Here is a 24,840-nt window from a genome sequence, read left to right on the forward strand (position 1 = left end):
TTATCTGATATCAAAGAAACTGTTAGTAGCTAGCTGATTAACACTCAAGGTATGATGATCATCTGAACACTCTCTGTATGTTCAGTGTAAACTTAAAGACTGTGCTTGGAATCCGCTTGCTGTAAAACTTGCAAACTGACTTAGTTTTGCTTGGGTGTCACCTTTCCTCTATATCCTGCAAACTGCTTCTGATGAGTAAATCTCCAGCGATGGCATATTCAGTATGACGTGAAGTGCTCACTACACCACAACTCATGTTTTGGGGCTTATCCACACAAGACCGTTTATGACAGTGTATGCTAGTGTGTCTCCTCAGGCATTGATGCCATCAATTACCATAACACCTTACTGTCCTAACATTGCAGTGATTTACAATGAATCTACTGATGCAGTTGTCAGTTCTATTAGACTAAGCTGACAGAGCCAGACTGGCTTTATCCGATATTTGGAATCTGCAAGAGATCGCATGAAAGCAGATTACTTACAAATTTTAACTGGACAGATTAGGAACTCACTGTTACTATAATACCACCAAAATATTTGGCCATCAGCTATCTATAATCATCCCTGTCCTCACTGACTGTGTAATTTCTAAGCCAGTTAGCTATATTCAACCAGCAAGTTACAGTATATCTCAAGCCTGAGCTATCAGTCAGTGTAGAAAGCTTTAGTGAAGCTGCTGGGTATCTACTGTGCATTAGAATTGAAAGAGAACCATCATTAGTAATAAGATGATACATACAATACATTATTAGTCCTCGGTCTTGTGCGACCACAGTCAGATCAAGCAAAATGAGATCTTGTGCGGGCACGGCAAGGAATGTGTAGGTGTAAAAAAAAAAAAAAAGACGAACAACAGCAACAACAATAATTACAAGACAAAATTATTTTATTTATTCATCTATTTAAAATCGGAAGGGGTGGCATACCTCTAGAAGAAGAGGTGTCAGTTCCTAGTACGTGGTTGGTAGAAACATAGTCTATAGGACTTTTTTCGTCACGGTATCATATGATTGTTGTTGCCTGTTGTCTGTTCTTTTCTCTCTCTCTCTCTCGGTTACGAGTCCATCAACTCCTTGTTATTCTCACGTGCTAAAGCGCCCGTGCTAATGGCATTATTTGAAAATCAGGGTCACTAGCGATGTTGCCAGGCTTCTCTACTATAGCCAGGTATACAGGCCTGGAGTCCCTTTATCGTCGATTCTTCACCACGGACAGCGAAATACCCAGGAAACGTACAAGAAATTCCCCAGAAGATGCCACAAAAAAGCCATTCGAGGTGAATAACTGTCGTGTATGCCGCATGCGCATTTGTCATGTAATATTTGTAGTTACCTGTAGTGAATCTGCGAACACATTCGCCCCTACCAGTACCACGGACGATAGTTCAAAAAGGTTATTCTACCTACATGCACCTATATATATGGTCATACCCTTACCCCGATCCCAGGGTCGTAAGTAGGGGACTCGTGATTCGACAAATTTTTTTGTGTCAAATTTCTTCCTAGAGGTTTGCTTGTTAAGTATATATATAATGATGTCTCTGTTATAAGTTTATGGTGAGTTCAAACTGATGAAGCTATAGGGTTGGCCTGAGGGGTCAGCAACAAAGTCTTGCATCTCAAAATTGCCTTAAGTCTCTGCTTATCTAAGTATTGAGGACCCCTTGGGTTGGCCCTCCAACTAGCGTTACAACATTGTAAGTGGGTTGGGTCATCCAGGGTCGCATTTTGTTGAATCAAGGTTTCATCTGAACGTCCAGTGAATGAGATCACATGTGATCATATATACAAGTAGAAGGAAAAATTAGGAATTTTAAGCCGGATTAGAAAAGAACAAAAAAGCAGGGAAACAAGGGAACAGCTGGAAGTTGTGAAACAAGGAAGGTTTCCGGCTATCCTGCAGATATAATAGTGGACATCTAATCCCTATAGACTGAAAAGTAGGAATTAGATGTCCACTAGTATATCTGTAGCGTAAGCAATCAATTACCGACACCCTTATTACCACGGAACGTACCTTCCACTGTAAACATTCCTCAGGCACAAATTTTGACAGAGGTATTCCCCTAGATATCGTCCTTCTGTGCCTTAAGTTTGATGTCAATAGCTGCCTTCCCTGACCAGTAACAGACGAAAAGGTGCAGAGTCAAAATAACCGATTACCGGAACTCACATACACTTGTGTGCTTCAATTACCAGAACAATATCTAACTACCAACAAAAGGTTATTCCTAAAGCCATCAAAATTTTGACAAAACTCCCACATAATTGTGAGTGCCTAACGGACACCCATGCAAAATTTTGGAACATCAGAATGCGTAATATAGGAGTTACGATTTTTAAAGTAAAAATGTATGCACAAATTGCTTGATAACTGAACACACAATGATAATTTAACAGTTCTACAGTAACAAATAGTGGAACAACAAGGTCCCAACCAATTCTAGATCATTCGCCATGCACTGTTCTTGATCTCTTGGTTTCAGATGTTTTTTAGGGATAGCATGGTAGCATACTTCATTTCCAGTGATGAAATTGAGTACCCATGCTTAACAGTTGGCCTGATGGTAGAACACTATTCTGGACTATATTCTCACCAACCTGTGCCTTCACCACAGCCACCATGTCATCTATGAACATGCCAGTTCAACTGCCATGTTCGATGGTAGCTGTACCATGTTTATTCGTGGAAGTTTCATCGAATCCTGGCCTTCACTAAGGCTTGCCTTGTTTCTTTTATTGTTTGGTGACTAACATTGAAGAAGAAATCAACAGTAGAGGGGTCTACTCTCTCAAAGTGATGGAGAACAAATACCACAGATGGCACAGGGTAAACTCACATCCAAATGCAGCTCCAAACCTACAGTACAGAAGTCAAACAAACTGTCCATTCCTTTATCAGTAGAATTATAACCCTCAACAAACATAAAACAGTCTTTGTCAACCATTCCACTTCTTTGTACCACGGAATTCCACTGTTTTTATTAGTAAAATGCCCGTTTGATAGGCATGTGTTTCCAGTAATTGAGTCAATCAGATAAATGATTGCTTACGCTAGGTATAGGCAACCTCCCTTGTTTCACAACTTTCAGCTGTACCCTTGTTTCCTTACTTTTTTGTTCTTTGATCCCTAATCCAGCTTAAAATTCCTAACTTTTCCTTCTACTTGTTTGTTTACTTTTTTAATACACAATTATGACTACTGAATCCACGTGTACCACATTAAAAGAAAGAATGGCACCAGGCATTCCATAAAATAATTTTGCATCTGAATGCACACCCCAATAATCAATTACACACTGAAAAGTGAGGTGGCTATTACACTTCATTTGTAGCTATGCTCCGCTCATTACACAGTGTTACAAACGAAGAACAGTACAAGAAACTTCTCTGCAATGAATCTAGTCACTACGGAAAATGTGGGCGAAAGGAATGACACAGCCAGAGGGAAGTCGTATTGCACTATCGCAAATCGACACCTTGCGTTGTTGGTGAAAAGAACTGGAACACAAAGAAGGACAAAGATAAGTCCATGATATTGATACGTGCATTGTACGTACTGCGAAAAGGTAGGTCTCGGAACGAAGTGACATTGAACAGTGAAAAAAATCGAGCCCGTAGCCTTACCTATTGTCAAGTTATGCTTGGCTGAAGGCATCAGTTAGTTAGTTAGTTAGTCAGAATAAAATTCTATTAAATAGAAAATTTTTAAAATTCCGTAGAAACTGGGTTTAGGGTCACTCTGAAGCCATTTTTGGCCTTGGCTATGAAGAAGGAAATTTGAGGCTGGTTTTAGGGTGAGCAAGCCCAAAACTGCATGATCCCTAATATATAGTACTACCGTACTGTATGATAAACACAAGCTTGATTGTAATGCAGCTATACATGCTCAAGAAACTTCCATGAAGCCATGCTCACCATTTAGGAATACATTTTGCTGTCTGGAGATATGTTGAGCCATTCCTACTTATCAGGATTAATACATGCATGGCATTACCTTATTATATTGGGATTGAATGTTGCTGCTTTCCTTGTAGGCAACTAGTCTGATGGGCCCCACCCACTTGTAGGAATTGTGGCTGCCTTTACACTTATGTGGAGCCACACCCACTTATTGATCATTGTTTATGTGTTAAAATACTCTTTGTTGGCTGCCCATTTACTAGCTGTATATAAATTTTACTATTCTCTTTGCAAACGATCCTTCATATAGTGTAATAACATGCTATAAATGCAGCAGAGCTTGATAGTTGTGGACAACATCGTACCCTAAATTACAATGATTACTGTCTATGTCAAATCTAGTTCTTGACATATATGCGTCTCAAACTGAGTGGTGAGTTTGAGGTGAGCTAGGGTTGGAGGTAGGGTTGTAAGTGGGTCAGTACTACTGACCTGGTTGACCCACTGACCCAAACAGTAATCTTGGTGGGATCCAGATGTGATAAACTTACCTTCATACAAGTAATGTGTTTGTAGTGCCATAGTACCTTTGATACCGTATAGCGGGTTATTTTCGAAACAGAAATTTTCGTACAAGAAGCAAAATCTGAATTTCGAAAGATTTTAATTTCGAAGAGTGCATATTTCGAAGTCCGGATGGATTTCAAATAAACGGAAATTCGTGTCACAAATTATGAAAATGCGTGAATGTTTGCCAAAAACTGTTACTGATGGAATAATCCCCATTCCTGTGCACTGGAGAGAAGACTGAGGGAGTCTCGGGTGGAGTGAACTCACTGGCACGATCACGCTCCATCATAGCTAGCTCATATCACCATAGATTCTAGAGCAGACAGCATCAATTCCCATTCTGGATCACCTGTTTTTTGGTTATTGGTACAGTTACCCATTATCATCAGCAATACTGAGCTAAAACTCGAGGAATACGCGAACGAATCGCCGAAAGTTGGACGGTTGCTTTCACTTGTGGGAATTTATTTTCGAAAAACAACCGGACGTGGGAATTTATTTTCGAAGAGAAGGGCCTCTTCGAAATATCCGAAAATAAAAACCTTTCGAAAATTACCAGCTATACGGTAGTGCTGTAATAAAGCCATAAAAATTATGGGTGAGTAAATAAAATAGCAACTTTGTAAAGAAAATTATCCCAACTGTTGTCAATTGCCCTAGGGAACAAGATGTAGCTAGATGTCAAATTCCCAGTCAGTGTATGGGGTTCCACAGGACTGCATGCGGGTGGAGCTTGACAATGATTGGTGCATTATTCCCCACATACTCTAGGTTGTGGCCCAACTGTGCCTGATGGAGAAAGTTGCGGATCTACTATTTACCTAGAGAATTCCTAAAGCTTGTAAATTACCTCGTATTCAAGGACCTGGCTAAACACTTCTACTCTGCTGCTGACCTGGGGTAACTACATATACCTTACCATGTTGAGCATTAAATTGAAATATAGGTGTGTCAGCTTTCATGTGAGAGTGTAGCTGTGTGGCCAGGTCCTTTTGTGTTTCAGAGCAGACTGGCCACTAGCTACATCATAGATAGTAGAGCTATATGATTTCCATGGCTCTAGTATCTATGGCCATATTGATGCTGCATGGTGATGACTGATGAATAATTGTTTTTGCTTTAACGTTCATGACACAAGAAGTTTATCAGAGGATGTCTCACTTGCTTTCTGTGGTAATTCAGCCATCGTGTCTGCTACTTCTCATCCCACTGTTTCCTTGGTTAGCATATCTCCTGAACTCACTGTTTCAGCGTCAAGGGAACATCCAATTGACCATAGCAATTCCCATACTCTCAATCTACTTGTACTTATAATCATCACTAAGATATGAAGTTTAAAAATGAATTAGGGATCCAAGTGATCAAAAGTAATGAAACAAGAGATGAATGACGGTATTACAACATAGCTCGGTGAGAAAATCCCTACATTGGCATGCTATTTTGTTCAATCCCTAAGTAGGGATTTTCCCACCAAGCTATGCTGTAATACCATCATTCATCTCCTGTTTATTGCTTGGATTCATTTTTTTAAATATACTAGTTTGCTTAGCTTTTTGTTATAGCATACAGCAATATAAGTGTGACAGAGAGAGATCAACCATCATTATTGAATAATGGAACACACAAAAAACTACGTAAATGTGTCCTCAGTCACATGCGACTACCAAACAGGATTAATGAATTAACACCTGTGTGGGCATGGCAAGGGAGTGTTGAAGAGAGCACAAAAATAAATAACTGCACATTAAACTACAAAGAAAGCCGGTTGTTCTATTAGAGTGGCTGCTGTATTAGAGTATCTCGAGTCAGCTACCCCAGGATCTCATATCTTGGGAACACGTGAAGCGATTTTACTCAAATTTGATGTGTGGGCTATGGAATTTCCACAGCAAAAATCGTCTCATTTTGTAAAGGAAGCACAGAGCTACAAATGTATGAAAATCATGGTCAATATACTCACTGTGTGGCATGCTGGCTTCTTGGGTCGCGGTGTCTTGATATTTGAGTTACACTGTAATATCACAAGCACAGTACCAAGAGTAAATAATGGAGAAGAGAGTATCTAACTTTGAATTAGTCCATCAAAAATGAACCCGTTAGTACTAATTGTCCCTGTATTACCACATTTTAGCTATATTCATTTCAAAGAAGCAGGTGTCAATTGGTGACAAGGGCTACTGTCAAAACTCATTAGGCTTCTATTAAATGAACATAGGTAAAATGTGGTCATACAGGACAGGCTCATTTTTGATGGACTAGTACAGAGTTAGATACTTTCTTCTCAATTGTTTACCCTTGACAGTGCTATGGTTTAGCATATACATTAATTTGCATTTGGAAAATCTGGTGATAACAAGTTTGGCATACATTAGGGCTGTGCAATAATAGTAAATCCTATATCTTGATAAGTGACAAGTATTTTGTCTCGATAATGATGGGATGTTTTTAGTAAATATAGTTTTACGTATTTGTTGACATTGAGTTACATAGTGCTTTTTAAGTCAGAAATTTTATCCTTTTCCCAACTATAGCTTGACACCTTTCCACAAGTTTTCCATCTGATTATAAAGCCCTAGTGTACATGTACATGCAGTAGAACCTCCTTACAACAGTAAAATTTCAATCCCCCAACAGTTCCACCTATTATCTTCTGTCTAAGAAGTATCAAACATTGTGCATATGGCCAGCACATTCGTGAGGTTGAGCATGCCACTTTTATACCCGTCACTGGGGGGTTAGTTCACAAAGCTACTATCTTTTGTAAGCTTCTGGCTTCTCCTTTGTTCACTAAGTAGGAAATAAGTATTCAGTAGTTTTAGGTTGGCTTCGTTGTCTGGGCTTCTCGTTGCTTCGATCAGCTTATCCAATGTATTTGTGGGGCACGTTCTTCCATTGGTGTCTACACTAGGGCTCCACTGCTAATGGATGTAGTGAGAAGAGTGGAGTCCCACTTGTCTTAGTAATTATAATGATTGGGGGCTGTCTCTTTGATGGCCCTTTGTTCAGTTGTCCAGCACATACCATCTTGTGCTGGGGGTGATTGGCAAGGGCAGTCCATCAAGCCCAGAGAAAAAAACCTAAATCAGCTGGTTCCAAAGTGTCTGTTATATCAGGGGCGTCAGAGTAAAATGAAAGTGGTGAGGTTCAGTCTGGGGATATGTCCCCCACATTATGAGATGCTATTTGGAGGCTGTAGTACTGTTTGCAAGGTACTAGTTACAGGACACTGACCAAACAGCACCTTAATAATACCGTTTAACACTTAAACCTTATCGTTTAAGTTGCACAATTATCCATGCTGGAAGGTTTGAAGGAGAAGAAGAAACTATGGCAACAAGAACTAGCTCAACAAGGTGATCATGTGATCTAGTGGGGTGTGTCTATAAAGAATGTTTTCAAAGCAACTAAGCTAAAGCTTAATATAACTAGTAGTGTTGTAAACCGGTATGGAAAAAACAGTTATTAACCGGTATTGTCTAGGTCAAGCCAATTATTGGCTAAGAAGCCTTAAACCGGTTTTGCCCACCCACTTGGTAGACCATAAATTACCCCTGCTGACAAGTGTTAACATCATAACATAACCTCAAAGCATGTGTAAATATGTGATTGTAATAATTGTTAAGAGGGTAGGTAAACACAGTGAACCCGAGGATTCTGGACCGGGGGACCCGAGGACCCGATTCTGCTTGGAATTTTATACCCTTCACAATATTCTATACTAATACTAGGTACCTTTGCAAGTAGACTTGCATGACCAATCCACTTTTTCCCCTCGTCACAGTGTCTCACACGATGTTTAAACCAAGTAGAAATTATAAGTACCTCTGAAAAAGTGTCTGAAGCTGTAGGCCACTTGCCTGCTGCATAATGAGCATACTAGTCTATCATTTCAACTCGCTACTAAAGTTTGGAAACACTGTGCAAACAAATATTTATGGGAAATAGCGATTACTAGCTAAACAAGTTTCAGTCCAGCAGCTCGACATTCAACCAGACTTCATACATCGTGGTGTGTTTGCACAACGTTTTAGTAGCAAGTCAACATAATAGACTAGCAGGGGCAGATCTAGGATTTATAAAAGGGGGAGGGGGGGGGGGGGGGGTTAACTCAAGGTACAGTGTACTAATCTCTTGGGTGGAGGTATGCAAAGCATGCTGGAACTATGGGGGGTCTGGGAGCATGCCCCCCCCCCAGGAAATTTTTGAAAAATAGATGCTAAAATACTGCAATTTGAAGACATTTTTCACATAAAATGCATATTTCTGCCTGTAGATATTTTATATACTGCCTTTGCAGCATTTGCTAATGGAAAGGTTTGGGTCGCCTATAGTACATTGGTCTGTTTAAAAGGCTTGTTCATCTACTTGTGTAGTTATTACCGGTACTGGTATACTTAATTCAGGTACATAATTTCCATTGAAAATGCTCTCAGATTCAATCTCGTATCATTCAAACTTCATAATTTTCCAGTTTCAACATTATTCTATCATACATGCAATTGTGAGAGGGTGCATCATGTGCTTGGTTGTCTGAACTTCAGGCAGATTTGGAAAAATTCCATAACAAAACCAACCTTTATGCTTACACTGAATGTTCTATTAGAGTAGTTAGGTGACTGTTCTATTCGATCTTGTACACCTCCAATGCTGATCCGGATCCTTGTTGCATAACCTTTAGCATAAATCCACTGATAATGCCTTGGGAAGATGTTTATAAAGTGGGTTTATGAGTATTTGTATTATTAGTGATCATATAATTATGCTAAGACAAAATTTCATTATAATCCTCAACATATTGATCAAGTAAAGCCTAATAGTGAAGGGGGAGCTTCAGCCCCCAAAGCACACCCCCTAGATCCACCCCTGACTAGTATGCTCATTGTGCAGCAGGCGAGTGGCCTATAAATGCAGTCAGCTGCAGACACTTTTTTCAGAGGTGCTTATAATTTCTAATTGGTTTAAACATCATGTGATACACCATTACGAGGTGGATTGGTCATGCAAGTCTACTTGCAAAGATACCTAGTATAAGTATAGAATATTGTGAAGGGTATAAAATTCCATTCCAAGTAGAGTTGGGTCCCGGGTTGGTCCCCGGGTCCACTGTTTTTACCTACCCATTGTAAGGCAGGATGTTGATGGTCACTTTGGTGGTACCACCCTAAGGCTTCCAAGAGGCATGTTGAGTATCATTATGTCTGCTAATTTACAGTCAGATAATAACCAGTCAATATCCAATTATTCATCTTCCAAGAACCGGTTTTGGTAACTCTGCAGGTTCATAGCACTACTACAGTGTATATTAAAAATTATCATATGGTACAGTAGTACTGTTTATGTGGGGATCGCCCCAAAAATTTCAAATGCCACCCAAAATTCTGCCTTTAAAAATCATCCTAGAGACATCTTACTCAATGAAATCACCTTTACGGAATAGTGCTAGTCCATATAATATAAAATACAGCATTAAATATAACAAAACACTTACAGGTGGCTAGATATAGAATTTTTAAAAACATCACCATAACTCGAATTTTAGCCTGACTGCCTGACCACAGTCACAAGGCTAGAGGCCAAACGAAGCAGCACATGGTCACCATTTTATGCCACAATAACAACTCACCAGTGGGATGTGCCTTTTTTGGGGTTCTGAGAGTGTAGGCCCTCTGTACCTTGTCTTTTCTTTTATCTCAATCAGACTGCTTGTCTTCTTCATCCAAAGAAACCATATCGAGGCGTTAATTTTCCGTATCGACGTTTTCTTTCAGCAGCAAAATTAGGCACCACAGGATTATTTCATTTCATAAGTGTTTCAGTCCTGGCACTACTATAAGAGGTATTTAATTATATACTAGCTAGATATCTGCAACTTCGCGATTGGGATCCCGTTCGCGACCACACCCATTAAATATACATCTAGGTTGACTAATGCACCTATCAATGTTAAACCCCACTACCCCCCTCCCGGGCTTACTAAGGGATCAGTGGGGGATTTTCGCCGATTTGATCAGAAATTTTGCCCCACTAGTGGGGCATTTGACCGTTCGAAATTTTAGGCGTTTGCTTTAGCTTGCGAGCTATGAGAATTGATCTGTTTCCTAAAGTTTATTCCAGCGACACTACATGGAGATTTGACCACTAGTTGTTCCCCAGTGGGTGGAGAATTTGATTTTTCAAAAAGTCAAATCCCCACCATTTCCCCCACTACGCCTGGGAGGGGGGAGGTGGGGGATAACATTGATAGGTGCATAATAGCGATAGACTATGGAGACCACACTTCTTAACAATCTAGCTATTTACTTAACCGTACTTAACAGTAAACAAGGCCAGCTAGCTACTCACTCTTTGGTATAGTCTAACACAACAGTCATATATGATATTCTAATAATATTTCTAATAGAACAGTCACAAGTTACACTGTAGCTAGTGTGCTACAAAAAAAACTAAACAAACTAGTATTTTAAATAATAGAAATCTATGCAATAAAAAGTAGTGAAACAAGAGATGAATATTCATCTCTTGTTTCACTACTTTTTATTGCATAGATCCCTACTTCATTTCTAAATTAGCATTTAAAAAAAACTAGTTAATTTAAGAATCAATTAGGGATCCAAGCAAGTGAATAAAAGAGATGAATGATGGTATTACAGCTAGCTTGGTAGGAAAATCCCTACATTGGCTTAATCCCTACATACAGCAGTGTAGGAAACTACCTATCAACTCCCTCTTACTTAATGGAACTACCTGAACTTTGTGTGTAGGGCTGCATAAACTGATTTTGTAGCATTTTTTTAAATCCATCAAACCATATGTCATAAATTTAAATTAGCTGCTTGGTGACATTGATTTGAGCAGCTGCTGTCTTCTCGTCCTGAACCGCCATCCCTTTGATTTCAGCCCATGTTGATGTAGCCTTTGATATTCTTCATATAGTACTTCTTCCATAGCCCATCTCCGGGTATTCTGCATTCCTCCCAAAAGACACACATTTCCTTCCTTCTTACTGTCATGTATGTCCTTTTGACATTTGATCCATCGCAGAACAGTTCTCGTGTTGAGGTCAAATTTCTGACACATGCGATACAACTTTCTTCTGTTAGTAGTATACCACCTCAAAACGTGGAGCTTCTGCTCTCTGGTATAACTTCTCCTGGATTTCCACCTCCCACCATGTTAAAATTAAAACAATGCGTGCGCTTAATAAACAGGTGTATAGCACAAGTATGCTATATGCACTTAATAGGCAATTAACCATGTGCTCCTATAGCCGGGGTCTACGATATACTAAGAAGACTTAGCTAACACTTTCCCTGTAACTTTGCAGAATAAAATTTGGACTACACAATCATAAATTACAGTGTGTCATTTAGCATCTTATTATAGACAGGTAGGCCATTTAACATCAGCACCATCATTTACACTGCTGTACAAAACTTTAGTTCGACCGCACCTAGAGTATTGTGCCCCAATCTGGAGCCCTCATTTAGCAAAGGACATTGACGTACTAGAAAAGGTTCAAAGAAGGGCTACTAAGCTGATACCATCTATCTCTACACTATCTTATGAAGGTAGACTTCAAGAACTAGATTTGCACTCACTTTTTTGTAGACGACAAAGAGGAGATCTAATTGAAGTGTTTAAGATACTAAACTCATACTATCAAATTGACCCAAAAGATATCTTTACATTACAACAAGACAGTGTTACCAGGGGCCATCCAATGAAACTTTTTAAACAAAGAATTTGCAGAAGCATTGGTCAACACTTTTTCAACTTTAGAATAATCCAACAATGGAATGACTTATCTGACGAAGTAGTTCTGGCAAAAACAATATCTTCTTTCAAACACTCACTAGACCAATATTGGAGAGAAACTGGACATGGACATTGTCAAAGGCCTTTGGCCTATTAATCAATTTTGTATTTTAATTGTCCATTAAATAATAATAATAATAAAAATAATAATAATAATAACATGCATCTTATAGATAGGCAGGCCATTTAACATGCATCTTATAGATAGGCAGGCCAGTTGTTTCAACTCCAAATGAAAAGGTGCGAAAAGTTTTTAACTGATAAGTGACTACTTACCAATACGTTATATCCAGTGTAATTTCCAGCAGCAGATCATGGCATCCTATAGAGTAAAGCTATTAGTGAGCTACACCATGTCCACATCAGTTTTCAAGTATAAAGGTCAGGAGCTTCTTTAACAGCTATCTTTGTAAATGCAAAGTACAATACAGTGGAACCTCGATTATCCAAACTAATTGGGGGGGGGAGGGGTGTTCAGATAATCGAAAGTATGTAAGATCGAATATCCATACATTTATATACTGAGCTTTGCTCAACTACTCTAATAAAGCATACACTTTTTAACAAAATACCCTAATTGAGCAGTCGATATGGTGTTCGGATAATCGAGAGTTCGGATAATCGGTGTTCGGATAATCGGTGTTCCACTGTAGTATACTTGTTTATGCAGTACAGAAGTGATTTGTAGTGATTGTGCTGATAAATTATTATAATATTGGCAGCTGCTACTGTTATTTTGGATAAGCAGTCAAGAATGTTTTGTTAACTATTCTTGTATTGATAGCCTTTGAACTGACTGCTGTCATAGATTAGGCATATAGACTAGATATGTCACCAAAAGCTGATGCCACTAAAAGTTATTGACACCGACCAAGCAACTCAAGCATCAAACACTAGTTGTAAGGTTTTGGTACCTAAATATACTATCCATTTAAAACTTGGGAGATAATTGGTGACATTCACACCTACAAATTATGTAAAATTTGAGATATCATTTTTTGAATTTTTGGTTTTAGCATACATTGAAATCTCTGAATTAAGTGATTGCCCAGAAAGAGCAACTGTTGTTCCGTCACATATGGATGTGCATGGGAAAACTACAAACTTCAAGATGTCATATCTTATGACACATATATGCTATCCTTTTACAATTTGGAGAAGTTAGATATTGTCACCTACATATTATGTAAAATTCAGGTTGCTAGGAATAACAGTTATTATTACACGTTATAAAGCCTTATTATGCAATTTGTCTATTGTATTGAGAAATACAATTTGTTCATAGCATATAGTATAGCGGCGTAGCCCCCAAAATTGGCAATATTGTGCACTTTTTTCATAAAGTCATGAAACTTTCCACACAAATAGTACTCCTCAGTACATGCATTTTTAGATATAGTGCCATCGCTGATTTGACCTTTGGTGACCTTTACAGCCATTTTTGTACAGAAAATTGATCATTTTTGTCTTTAATTCCCTGAGGCAGCAATTGACTTGTTAAAAACATGGTACCAAACAAAAGATCTTGCTGAAAGAAACAACTTGGTTTTTAATAGGTGATTTCATTACAAAGTTATGATTATTTTTATTAGCTGAAAAATTTGATATAATTACCTGCCCTCCAGGTGTGAATTACCTGTGGGCAGATAATTACGCATAAATTTATCAAATTTTGCAGCTAATAAAAATGATCATAACTTTGTAATGAAATCACCTATTGACTTCAAATAAAAACCAAGTTGTTTCTTTCAGTAAGATCTTTTGTTTGGTACCATGTTTTTAACAAGTTAATTACTGCCTGAGGGAGTTAAAGACAATAATGATCAATTTTCTGTACAAAAATGGCTGTAAAGGTCACCAAAGGTCAAATCAGCGATGGCGCTATATCTAAAATTACATGTATTGAGGACTACTATTTATGTGTAAAGTTTCATGGTTTTATGAAAAAGTGCACTATTTTTGGGTTGTGCCGCTATACTAATATGCCTGAAACAAATAAAAGGGATTTTTTGGAACTTTGGATATGTTTTCTATGAGAAAAGAGCTTTAGAATGATACCAAATTTTCTTTTATACTATTTTTTAGTTTCATCTTCTGGACTATTATAATGTATATAAACATGACTCATGACTTAGCGGTTGTTTTTATTTTCATATCAATGTTGGTTGTTCCAATACAAAATAATTAGAAAGAGTACATGTTCATCTCTCAGATATTATCATATGGCAGCTCGGTTGAACATAAGCAGGCTATTATAGTAAACTTTAATTTACATTTACTAAAACTAGTTTTATGTATAGGTATATGAATTTAATTCCTTAACTAATATTCATAACCATGCAGTTATATAACCTTATTCAGCAGATAGTGCCATACCTCATCTCATTACTGAGCAGTTCCATTTACTTACTCACACATATACTGTGGTATAGCCAACAAAAAGGTATTCACCTCTACAAAAAAGAAAAGGATTATGTGGTCCCCCATGATGGTGCTAATATGGCAAGTAGCACCACTGATACTGTGCCACAGCTAAAGAAAGAAAGAAAGGCAAGAAGTATAAGCAATACAGAAGCATTACTGGGAAGTCATTCATCACTCAGCGGAGCTGCTCCACTGTTATTTATCTATGAATGTCAAAACAACTGGTGGCAACATACACAGTGATCATATTATTGAGATGGCAGCTGAAGTGGTTGGAACTGAGAAGGAGTTTGTCACAGTGAAATCATTCTCTGAATTGTGTTATACTACCCAACCCATTCTTGGAATAGGTACATTCTGGTCCAATTAACTCAAGCTGCATGTCTTCTGTAATTACTTTAATTTAGGGTGTGGTGTTACAGAAGAGATGCTTGTAGGAAAAAGAATATTTCTGGACGTCTTTCCAGACTTTCTGTCTTGATTAAACAGATGTGTTAATGAAGCTGAAAGGGGAGCTAGCAAATCCTTCCATCCAGGTAAATGAGTTCCTATGGCTGAAATGACAATGTATCCATTTTATTTAGTTTTGGTGGCTCATAATGGGTTTATGTTTGACTTCCGCATCCTTGTGGCAGACGTTCAGCGCTGGGGAATGTTGGAACAGTTTTCTTCAGCACACCTTGCATATGCTGATACCCTCTTTGAGCTAAAAAAGGTTTAGCAAAACAAAAATTTTATCATATATAATAATTTCACATACAGATGAGACAAACAAGCCACCCCATATTCAATGACTGGAATGTCGAAGGGTTAAATTTGGACAGCTTACTTGAAAGATTTTTCCCACAGCAGCACTACTTTAGTAAGTTTCCCCTATATGGTTGTTTGCTAGCCATTAAACATCTTATATATGCAGGGGCTCGTCGAGCACTGGAAGATGTACAGTCAATGATAGCAATATTCACAACATCTGATCTTAGTGTAGTACTACAATCACCATCACTAACCATGAGAAGTACTGATTTTGTCATTTCTGACTGGAATAGAGTACATGAGAGTTACAGAGTTTGGAAGGAAGCTCAGTCTCTATATGGTCCACGTACCACAAGGGCCATGGCTAAGTGTTTAGAGCAAAATCAGTTAAACCATGTGAGAGTACAGGAGATTTTTACCAGTTGCTCATCATCACCATTGTTATTTGATGACATGTTGAGGACAGCTGGAGTCAAGAAGATAACCTGGAGAGAAATTTTATGGGATCATTTCTCAGGACAAAGTCAAGATGTTTAAGCCACAAACATAGCCTTTTATGTATGTTTTGTACTTTGAAATATGAAGATGGAGCTTGTTATTACAGTATTCTAGTGTACTTTTACTGATAGTTACTTTAATAAAGTATCACTGCTTTGCTGTTACTAATCCGAAAGTACAAAGGTTGTGAAATATACGTAATACTATTATTATATACGTACGTAATAATAATATATTTTATAGTTAACAGAGAGTTCTAAAATGACATTGCTTCTGAATCTCAGTTGCCATAATATATATAAAACGGGCAATCTACAAACTTTTGAATAACTAATACAATTCTCATTTATGGAAATCAACGATTACATGGAAGCACAGGCAGTATTGGAAAATGGCAGTCAAATTTTTGAAGAAGCATTTAAGTAATGGTTGCAGTTCATGATCAATTATGCAGTGCATGAGTGCCTGTATGACACCCTCTTGAAACATTACACTATATCCAGGACCCTATATATACTATAATCCAACAACTGAATGTGTTACAATATAATACTCTCAATAGCAGTTTGACGTATTATATTGAAATACATCATAGTAGCTTGACATATTATATTGCAATACGTCAAGCGATTAGCCAATAGAATTAGTATTACACTTGTTTGTCAAGGTCCCATGACAAAAATCTGTAGTACAAATTTGTTTGGCTAAAATAGTGTGGTGTGTTCCTATTAGAAGTAAATGTCCGACTTGACAACTAGTGTTACCATAGTGATGGATGCTCCATGGCATAGCAACAATATGGTTGCTTAGCAATGGTTGTTAGGTAAACATCATTTTGAGACCATAGTAACAGTTGCTAAGTGTGATCGGTCTATTACAGTGGTTATTTTTGAATTTCTGTTGCCAGCAACAGTTGCTATGGTTGTCAGATTAATCTGCAATAGGACTGATGGCTAGTCAGACAAAACCCAACAGTTCTCCAAAGTTTGAATGCCCTTCATCAAGTGTGGGTCCTATACCAGGGATGAATATTTCAAAGCACTCATATGAAATTTAGCATTTTAGGTACTTTAACGTTACTTATATGTGCTGAGAATAACATGAAAGATATTAGTGTAATTCCCAGGCAAGTATATCACATTGGATAGGTCACAAACATTGCATTGATAGGTGGGGATGATGTTGGTGACCTGCTACATCGTAGGATTACACACTTGTGCTACATTTGCATATGTCCTTGCATTTGCCAGGTCTGTGACCAGAAAAGGTCGGATTGTAGAATACAGTGATCCATCAGATTTGATTATTCTATATTATATACACACTCCAGCATTAGCAAACTGTTTTATCGAAGATGAAATATTACTCAATCAGTGCTTTGACCACTTGACAATCTAGTATAGAAACCTCAGCTTACAAGTTGGTTGCATTAATATGTGTTGTATATAGTACAACTAAAGAATTTGTGCCATTCAAGATTAGGTACTGGGGCAGTCAGCTCAGCCAGTTTGCCCAGGGGGTGAAAACAATACAAATAATTTCAATGTATATAGTGTTAATTGTTTTGATATGCTCTACAGTTTAGTTTAAATATACAGGCCACATTATTTGTAATCCCATAATGTTTTTCATTTTCCCTAGCATGTTGCCAAAGAACACTACAGTTATATTCTGTTAGCTGGCTGGACCACAGCATTTCTGTCCAATCAGAATGCATTCATGCCTGCTATAGTATTTTCAAATTTAATGGTAACCTCCACTAGTTTAGATATATTGACAGTACATTACATTATATTAGAGGTAAAACAAATTAAATATCAAATTTTAAGAATCTAAATATTCTTCAAATTAACGAACGAATTATTCTTTAAGAATTTTTTGTATAATTATGTCACTTTGATTACCACTACAACTTATTATGTTTACATGTGATTCCTTCCAGAACTATAACTTCTATCCCAGAACAACCTGTGATTAGTATAACACATGTGTCTGTCTTTAAATGGTGATAAATTACAGTTTTAAAATGACAGCTTTCAGTTTTTAGATGCTTTTCAAGATTAAAATGTGTAATCGTCTGATTAGTGAATATTAAATGAATAACGAATATTTCTTAACGAATAACGAATATTTCTTAACGAATATGAATACTTCTTAACAAATGAATAATGAATATTCGTACTATTCTTTTCAGCCTTACATTATTATATTGTCATGGCACATAAATTTGTTAGTTTCTCATCCTCAGCCGCTTGTTGCCTTCATTACTAAACTGCAAAGAAATAATTTAACACTCTAACATTCTAGCTACATTTAATGCTATGTGCAAGTAGTTACTATATAACCAGCTCCAGACCAGTATTGGATTATCTATAAGTATTCCTTTGCTAAATATTTACTAAAAATGTTTGAATATATTATTATACAGTACTAAGAGTTTAGTATTAAATCAGTCATTGCTTTTGTGCTATAAAATATCCATAGCCTGTACAGCCATTGCTAATGTTTCGCACTGCCATTGGCTTATCCCGCTGGTCTACATAAAGAACATCAAAACCAGCCTCTTGATATGATCTCTTTATATCTTCCAGTGACAATGGACAAGGGTTATCATATCGTAACTTTCCCAGCTTGTACCAAGAGTTCTCTAAAGCTGATTGTGAAATGAAGAAGCCCCTGGGAACAATTAGATCACAAAGCCTCTTTAGAATAGCCACATATTCTTCCAATGATTCAGGACATGCTTCCAAACAGAAGCTACTGCTTAAAATATCCACTGGTTCTTTTAAACCTGGAACAATCACATCAGCTTTAGCATCACATGGGCCAACGTTTAGAATAGTACGCAGTTTATCTTCACGCTCTGTCACTGCTTTTGGACTGGTTTGACCTTCAAGCTCTTGCACAACATGTTTGAAATATGGAGACCAGTCGAAAGCATTAGGATCCTTGTTTTTCCACAACAACACTTCATCACACATAGCCTTCACAAAATCAGTGTGATAAATCTTAGCCACATATGGTATAGCACTGATGTGAGGGTAGATACAGGGACCTCCTCCGACATCTAGAAGAAATGCAGTAGAACTATCCCACTCTTTATGATACTTTTGGTAGAAGTTATGAAAGAATTGAAAGCTCAGTGGTGACAACAGTGAACCTGGAACTACTGCTGCATTCTTGTCTGATGGATTTGGAGGATATCGTTCAGTCAGATACCTCTTTGTGTTACCATAACGTTCCTCATTAATATCCATATCACTGTAAGTAATATCAAACAATTCACAAATGCTGATATGTTCAAATAATATTATACTTGTAATGAAATAGTCACACCACAATTTAGTATACAGTACATGGTTACTTTCTGGCCAAACAACTCACCACTACAAATAACTTGGCATGCAATCTATTTGAACAACTCGTGGTGGGGATTTTTCCAAGATGATTCCCATATTTGGACAATAGTACTTCCCTAAAATGAATGACACCACCAAAATGCTGCCATCATAGAAACAGCACAAGCACTTTAGGAAGAATCTAGCATCAAATTCAGTGTTAAAAACAAGAAAACAATTAAAGGAAGCAGAATATTGAATTTTTGATCTGCCAGCCTGCCTGTCAGACCACAGTCACAAGGCTAGAGGACAAACGAAGCAGCACGTAGCCACAATTTCATGCCACAGTAACAAACTCACGAATGGCATGTATCTTCTCTGGTTCTGACAAATGCCTGCCTTCTGCACTTTGCCTTTCTTTCAATTACATGTAACAGAAGTTGTCCACATTTTCTGTAGTGCCTGGACACACTTATTGTACTGTTCTTCATTTGTAATGCTGCATAACAGGCTGAACATAGCTGAAAATAAAGTGTAATAGCTAATTAATTTTATGATATGTGTGGTGCCATTAAATTCTTTCTTTCAGTGCAGTATGTGCAGGTGTGCAGATTTACCAGGTTACAAAAAAGTAAACAAACAAGTCAGGGTTCGTGGAGAAGGGGTGCTGTCAAAGAGATTATGGAGCCCCTTCTAAATTGTCTCTTGCTGTCATTGAACAAATATTATTGTACTGATTGTGTTACACCAAATAGCTAACTGTACAAATGCTAGCTACCTGCAATTCCAGTGAACCAACTGGATATTCTATATGCATCAATATCGATATACCCCAATAGAGAGCAGTCACCCTAATACAACAGTCAATATTAATGGTGAGATCACTCTCAGGTTCAATCTTGATAGTCTGATTATCAAAAACTTTCCGAGAGACTGGATACTAATGTAAATGCCCCAAGATTGAGATACTCTAATAGAGCAGTCACTCTAAATAGTGTTCTGATAAACTGCTAAAATCGCTATCAAACTCAATCTCAGAGGGCCAAATTTTCAAATTTCCTAGGGGTGAATAGTAGATTAATATGCATTGCATGCTAGTGTGCTTTGTACACTAAAATGTGGATAAGCCTAGTTACACCCCAGCCACCATGAAAAAAAAAAGTGTCTTCCACCCTTGAAACAAGTACAATGAATTTAAGCCATACACCTGTAAATATACCAGAGGACATTTATTTAATTCTAACTTCAGTGCACTAAAGTAGGGTACTTAACTCAGTTTGTACATGATCCAGTTATTCTACAAAGACCAGGACAAAATGTGACCCAGTTGACTTCAAGGTTCCCACTGAAAACGTAGAGATGTAAATTTCAAAGGAGGAAGATTTTAATGTACCTTTGGAAATATCAATGTCAAGCCCCACTTCATGGGGCATGGGTCATTAAACCATATAGCCTAAAATTTTCAAGTGGATTACTTTTCAGACAATATTTATGCAGATCCACAAGCAAAGTCAAATGTAAATTTAGCTATGTCAATCTAAATTTTTTATGGATAAATTTTTGAACAAAAAATCTTGAAAATATCATTTTTCTCTTGAAAATTTTAGGCTATGCAGAATAGTGACTGAGGATTTGACATTTACACCTTATCCCAGCCCTTGGGCTTTTGACTGGATGTTTGGTGAGGCAAACCAGTATTTTCAAAAGTCAATCAAATCCCATATCAATCCTTATTAGGAGGTGTGGGAATTTAAGCTTCTTTGCTCCGATAAAGGGAAATTTGACATTGGTGGACAATGACATTTTTTTGGTACTCACCTTAGGCTATTCTTTGTTTTCTGTCACCGCCCACATCAATTTTTAAGCACCCGCATCAAATTTTAATTATTTGATTATAAACCACATGAATGTGCTATTTCATGATAGCGGGAGGCACACCAGCACAGAATGACTTAGTGTTAAGGTAAATGTATTAGCTGTGCATATAAACAAAGCAGAAGGGTAACTAAAGAGTTGCAGTCCTTCCACTCTTATTCAACAGGGTGCATGGGTGTAGTCTTTGCACTTTTCAAGATCAAAATACTCTATTAGAGCAGTCACATGCTCAAATAACAAGAGCCAACTATAATCAATAATCATCTCCCGCCTGCATCAGTTTTTGCTGTACTAGGTAACAGAAAACAAGCAATATAATAATGATGGCCTTACCTTTTGTGGTTAAATAAATAAATAATAAAATTCAGAGTTAAAGCAGTCCACACATAGTCTCACATAGCCAGACTACTACTTCTCTTTTGTGTGGGGGCTTTTATACCAGGCACACCTACAGCTGGCCAAAGGCTGGCTGTGGGTGCACACCTGGTTTACTGAAATTGTTTTCGTAAAAGTGTGTGTGTGTGTGTGTGTGTGTGTGTGTGTGTGTGTGTGTGTGTGTGTGTGTGTGTGTGTGTGTGTGTGTGTGTGTGTGTGTGTGTGTGTGTGTGTGTGTGTGTGTGTGTGTGTGTGTACCTACCTGCCTATCTACCTATGTATGTCCGTATGTGTGAGCAAAATCGTTAAATGGTTAAAGCAGCTTGCATGTAAGAAGTAAAAATGAAATAACTAAACTGCTGCACAGGTAAACTTTGCTCTGAGGTGGTTTCTTTTCGGTGGTCTGAAATGAGACTCTCCTCAGACTTTGTGAATTAGAGTAAGCTATATCTATTCTCGGATACCATGTATACTCGAACACTTATTCTCATAAACTACAAAATGGAATCATGTGAAAATTGGTGTGGATATACTGTGCCTTAAATAAAGCCCAACTAGACTTCCAAGTTTGAGCCTAAAGTCTCATTTGGTTGTTGTACTAGACCAGATAAAATTCGTTGCTCGAAATCCTGTATTCTCGGACACCCACCAGTAATCCTACATCACATACTTTGATACTACCAACACCATCACTTAGGTATGTCACCACCTCTAATTTCGGACTAGAGGTGTACCGATAATCAGATCAGCTACAATATTGGCCACCGATATGGTATTTTTTACCAATATCGGTATCGGTACAGAACAGCAGGAGGACCGATATCACTACCAATATTTATACAGTAGCAATAGTTTGTACATAAACGGATTATGCATTGGTTTTCTACGTTATCCATGTGGCTCTGGCTTATTATTCACTCTGCAACAAGCGCTACACTATGAGAAGCCATATAAATACATGTGTTCTAGTGTTTATTGCTGGAAAGCTTATCACACAGTCTTTACAAATGAAGTAGTTATAGAGTACCTTTGTAATAAAAGAAGGGTCACAGGATAACCAAGGAAACTTGCTGTACTAGCTTTCTCACAAGCCATTAGAATGCAAAGTAATGCAGAAATATCGGTTTAAGGCTTCATGGGAGTATACATAAAAATGTTTGTGGGTACCTAATTGTCTGGATTGCACAATAGAAACCCAAGCTGTATACCACCACAGGCAGAGTATAGCAGTGAATACATGCATATGTTGTCGTAGGGTAGGTAAATGTACACTTTCGTTTGCTTAAAATATTAATGCAAATATCGGATCGACTATAGGTTATTGGCTTCTTTTGGTTGCATCAATATCGGATATCGGCACATGCCAAAAACCCATATTGGTACACCTCTATTTCGGATGGGAGCTAATCAACTCGTTCTCATAATCTACTAAACCAAATCATATGAAAATTGGTGTTCACATAAAGCCTAATAAATTTCAGCTAAAAATATTTTATGGTGGTCTTGCTAGAGTAGATTAAAGTTTCAGATTGAAATTCTGCATACCCTGACAAACATCATTCATTCTTGGACAACGGCCAGTAAGTATTTCCTATACCAAATAATTTAATCACTCGCTACAAACACCATCTATTAGAGCTATTCATAGACTATTAACAGATCCATAGTTTTATTTCTTTGTTGTGATTGGAAATGCTTGGATATGTAGCCACCTTAATCCTTGGACACGTTGTTTCTGTGGTGTTTCATTTATTCTTGGCTGCAGCTTTCTTGGTGGCTTAAATTGATGATATTTCATGCTATTTCAAAACTTCCTGGGATTTGATTGTAATTTTGCAAGGATCTGTTCTTGGGTTACAACATCGTAGTCATATTGCACAGAATCCACGGCTTAGCTATCTCATGCCTTTAAAGGTTTGTTATAAGTGATTGTGAGCTTATAATTTAAATCTTGAGATTAAGAAATTCCAGATGAGTTAGCTAGTTGCACAGAGCATGGTGTTTAGAAGTAACACATCAACTCAGTTATTTTTTTACTACTTTTCCTGCCCACACACAAAAGAAAAGGTAGCTGGTGGTCCGGCTATGCGAGACTAGTCCGCACACATACAACTGGCATATAATACTTATGCACTTGTCAATTTCATGCCCCACCCCCCGAATACAGGGGATTTGACAAATCGTGGTGTCAAATTCCCCACTACTGGGGCAAAATCGGCTGTCAAATCCCCACTATGTCCCCACCCCATAGTAGGGGATTTGACAACACCTCAAGGATGACTAAGCACATATTTCATGCATGTGACTAGTAATAAACCTGCCCTGTAGCTAGTAAAATTATAGCAAGTGCGATTTTATAGTGTTTAGAAATGCAACTACCGAAAATCGGTCAGTGAATTGGACAACTGTCAATTGCCCCAGGGGTGGGGACAAGAAGCAATGTCAAATCCCCACCTGGGGTGTGGGGACGCCCAGGGTGGGGCATGAAATTTACAAGTGCATTATATACAGCTGGCATATAATACTTATACTAGTGCAGTATACCTGGATTGCATCGACTCGGATGAGAGCAGCCTGAGAGCGCGAAAACCGCAGCGTAAAACTGGGGCCTGGCGTCTGAACAACTGCAAGGCTAAAACGCGAGACGACATCTCTGTTCAGTCAATATATCTATACGGAGCTTCTCATAAAGCTTGTGACCCACTTACATCAGCTAGCTTATGAGCATGGAAGAGGAATGTCACCAGCTACAAAAATCAAACTAGAAGTGCATGCACGTGATAATCCGGTGTCGCGTGGCCAGACTTGACCTCTTTCTGCACACGCGCATATAGTAGTCAGGCACCGCCCGCCCAAATACTAAATCATTTGACGTAATAAACATTGCGTGCGCTGTCTAATTGAATTCAGTGGCGGATCTAGGATTTTTAAAAGGGGGTTTCTGAAAGTTGGTATAACTGAAAAAAGCATCTGATGACATTTCTCCAGGAGATTTTAGAAGCTCTGAGATTGGATTTTAGACTACTTTTAGTTAGCAATTACAATAAATCCAATGCTTTAAACTGTAAATACTGTATAGGGTAAAGATGGTGACTATAAGCTGTAGCTTTGATTGCTCTATTAGAGTAGTTACTTGACTACTCTAAGAGAGCAATGGATGGATGGATGGCTGGATTGATGATCTTAAGACCTTGAGCCTCTTTGCCGAAACACAACCTCATGCTTCCTATGCTGCTTTTTGTCATGGTCTCTCTTTCTGATGGAACTATTTTTTTCGTGTTTCTTCT

At 37.9% G+C, this 24,840-nt stretch overlaps 2 protein-coding genes across 7 annotated transcripts; one reads left to right on the forward strand and one right to left on the reverse strand.

The window, feature by feature from the left end:
* Window positions 1–935: 935 nt before the first annotated feature.
* LOC136236414 (uncharacterized) lies at window positions 936–16,167 on the forward strand. 4 transcript variants are annotated; one of them, XM_066026568.1, is made up of 7 exons: window positions 936–1,279; window positions 1,332–1,395; window positions 14,652–15,064; window positions 15,122–15,250; window positions 15,299–15,429; window positions 15,477–15,576; window positions 15,631–16,167. In XM_066026568.1, exons 5-7 carry the CDS (start codon window positions 15,322–15,324, stop codon window positions 16,002–16,004), a joined length of 582 nt encoding a protein of 193 aa, XP_065882640.1. In that variant the 5' UTR covers window positions 936–1,279; window positions 1,332–1,395; window positions 14,652–15,064; window positions 15,122–15,250; window positions 15,299–15,321; the 3' UTR covers window positions 16,005–16,167. The 4 variants fall into 4 exon arrangements, with proteins under 4 accessions (XP_065882640.1, XP_065882641.1, XP_065882638.1 ...); XM_066026569.1 differs by having other exon boundaries at window positions 14,655–15,064; XM_066026566.1 differs by having other exon boundaries at window positions 14,723–15,064.
* A 2,176-nt stretch (window positions 16,168–18,343) lies between these two features.
* Window positions 18,344–24,309, reverse strand: LOC136236406 (nicotinamide N-methyltransferase-like). 3 transcript variants are annotated; one of them, XM_066026556.1, is made up of 4 exons: window positions 24,098–24,309; window positions 19,664–19,824; window positions 19,350–19,605; window positions 18,344–19,226 (listed from the first exon to the last, which is right to left on the reverse strand). In XM_066026556.1, the coding sequence occupies exon 4, from the start codon at window positions 19,220–19,222 to the stop codon at window positions 18,419–18,421; it is 804 nt and encodes a 267-aa protein (XP_065882628.1). In that variant the 5' UTR covers window positions 19,223–19,226; window positions 19,350–19,605; window positions 19,664–19,824; window positions 24,098–24,309; the 3' UTR covers window positions 18,344–18,418. The 3 variants fall into 3 exon arrangements, with proteins under 3 accessions (XP_065882628.1, XP_065882627.1, XP_065882626.1); XM_066026555.1 differs by lacking the exons at window positions 19,350–19,605; window positions 19,664–19,824; XM_066026554.1 differs by lacking the exons at window positions 19,350–19,605; window positions 24,098–24,309 and having other exon boundaries at window positions 19,664–19,858.
* Between the last annotated feature and the right edge of the window lie 531 nt (window positions 24,310–24,840).

This window comes from Dysidea avara, chromosome 10 (genome assembly GCF_963678975.1).
Source record: "Dysidea avara chromosome 10, odDysAvar1.4, whole genome shotgun sequence".
NCBI classification, from domain to species: Eukaryota; Metazoa; Porifera; class Demospongiae; order Dictyoceratida; family Dysideidae; genus Dysidea; species Dysidea avara.